General features: G+C 36.6%; 1 protein-coding gene across 1 annotated transcript; it reads left to right on the top strand.

The window, feature by feature from the left end:
- The first annotated feature begins 35 nt into the window (after nt 1-35).
- Nucleotides 36-1,408, top strand: LOC112094147 (intron-binding protein aquarius-like). The gene is made up of 3 exons (XM_024174340.1): nt 36-110; nt 340-678; nt 1,268-1,408. Exons 2-3 carry the CDS (start codon nt 451-453, stop codon nt 1,286-1,288), a joined length of 249 nt encoding a protein of 82 aa, XP_024030108.1. The 5' UTR covers nt 36-110; nt 340-450; the 3' UTR covers nt 1,289-1,408.
- Nucleotides 1,409-1,414: the final 6 nt, after the last annotated feature.

Here is a 1,414-nt window from a genome sequence, read left to right as displayed (position 1 = left end):
CTGCAAATAAGATATCCATTTTGACAACTTACAATGGACAAAAGCTTCTGATTCGTGATGTTATTAATAGACGATGTGTACCATATGACTTCATTGGTCCTCCTTGTAAGGTATGGAATTTCATATTCTATAGTGATTGAGTAGATCGTAGACTCGGGAGCAGATTTTATTGTTGATAAAAAGTGTTGAAAGAATTTCAGTGACCGACAGAGTCCGTTTTGTAGTAATTTTATGCCTTTATGTCCTAGCAGCAGTTTTAGACTTATTCTTTATATATATACGTGTTGTTTTGGGATCCCGTTATCCCATATCTGAAATGCTGCTTTTGTTGTCTTTCAGGTTACTACAGTTGATAAATTTCAAGGTCAGCAGAATGATTTTATACTGCTGTCACTTGTGCGTACTCGGTTTGTTGGTCACCTTCGTGATGTTAGGAGATTGGTTGTTGCCATGTCTCGTGCTCGACTTGGTCTGTATGTGTTTTGTCGGCGCTCTTTGTTTGAGCAATGCTATGAGCTTCAGCCTACGTTTCAACTTCTCCTTCAGAGGCCCGATCGCCTTGCTCTGAATTTAACCGAGGTTGCGTCATACACAGAACGTCCTGTGGAAGACACTGGTCTCATTCATCTTGTCAGTGGTGTTGATGAGATGATGAGCATCTACCAGGAGCTCTATGAGGTATGCCACTTATTATTAGCCTTTATTTTTTGTATGCCATTTATTATTAGCCTTTTATTTTTTGTATGCCACTTTTTATTAGCCTTTTATTTTTTGATAAAGCTCTGATAATTAGTTTTATTAGGTGTGACAGTTGAACAGTGACATCAACTGAAAAACAACAATAAAAGGTAAAAAAAGAAACGACGCTTACTGAGTGAATAACACGAAACTTTAAAGCAACACCTACCCGGGAAACACAATGACTGAAAACCGACATCAGCCAAAAAATAACACTAAATTGAAACAATGAAATTAATGTGTTAAAATAACCATATTTACTAAAGAAAACATCAAAGAAATTAACTGAAAAGCCAACAATAAGTGGATGAAGCGTCATTAAATAAGAAATGACAATAACATAAGAAAAGATGGTGAAACTAACAAATGATATGAGCATCGTTAAATAAGGATTGACACTAGAAATTTGTCACTTTAGTCTGTTATTTTAATAGTGTCTTAAACCAAGTAGGTAAGGTTAATATGAGTTGTGCTCTGTTGTTTGTACGGTTTCTAAGCAAAATGTACCTACCTTTTTATTTGCATGTAGGCAAAGCGCATTCAAGAATAATTTGCTTCACCGTGCTCGGTAGGAGTTGTTTGTTTGTCCACAACTGTTCTTATTCAAGGGCGGAGTTCGACGTTTCCGAGAGTTGAGAGCAATTGAGAGGAAGCCATTCAAAGTAGCAAAAGGCAC

This window comes from Morus notabilis, unplaced genomic scaffold (genome assembly GCF_000414095.1).
Source record: "Morus notabilis unplaced genomic scaffold, ASM41409v2 Scaffold9080, whole genome shotgun sequence".
NCBI lineage: Eukaryota > Viridiplantae > Streptophyta > Magnoliopsida > Rosales > Moraceae > Morus > Morus notabilis.
Note: the sequence above shows the minus strand (reverse complement) of the source record. Positions and strands in the feature narration are given on the sequence as shown.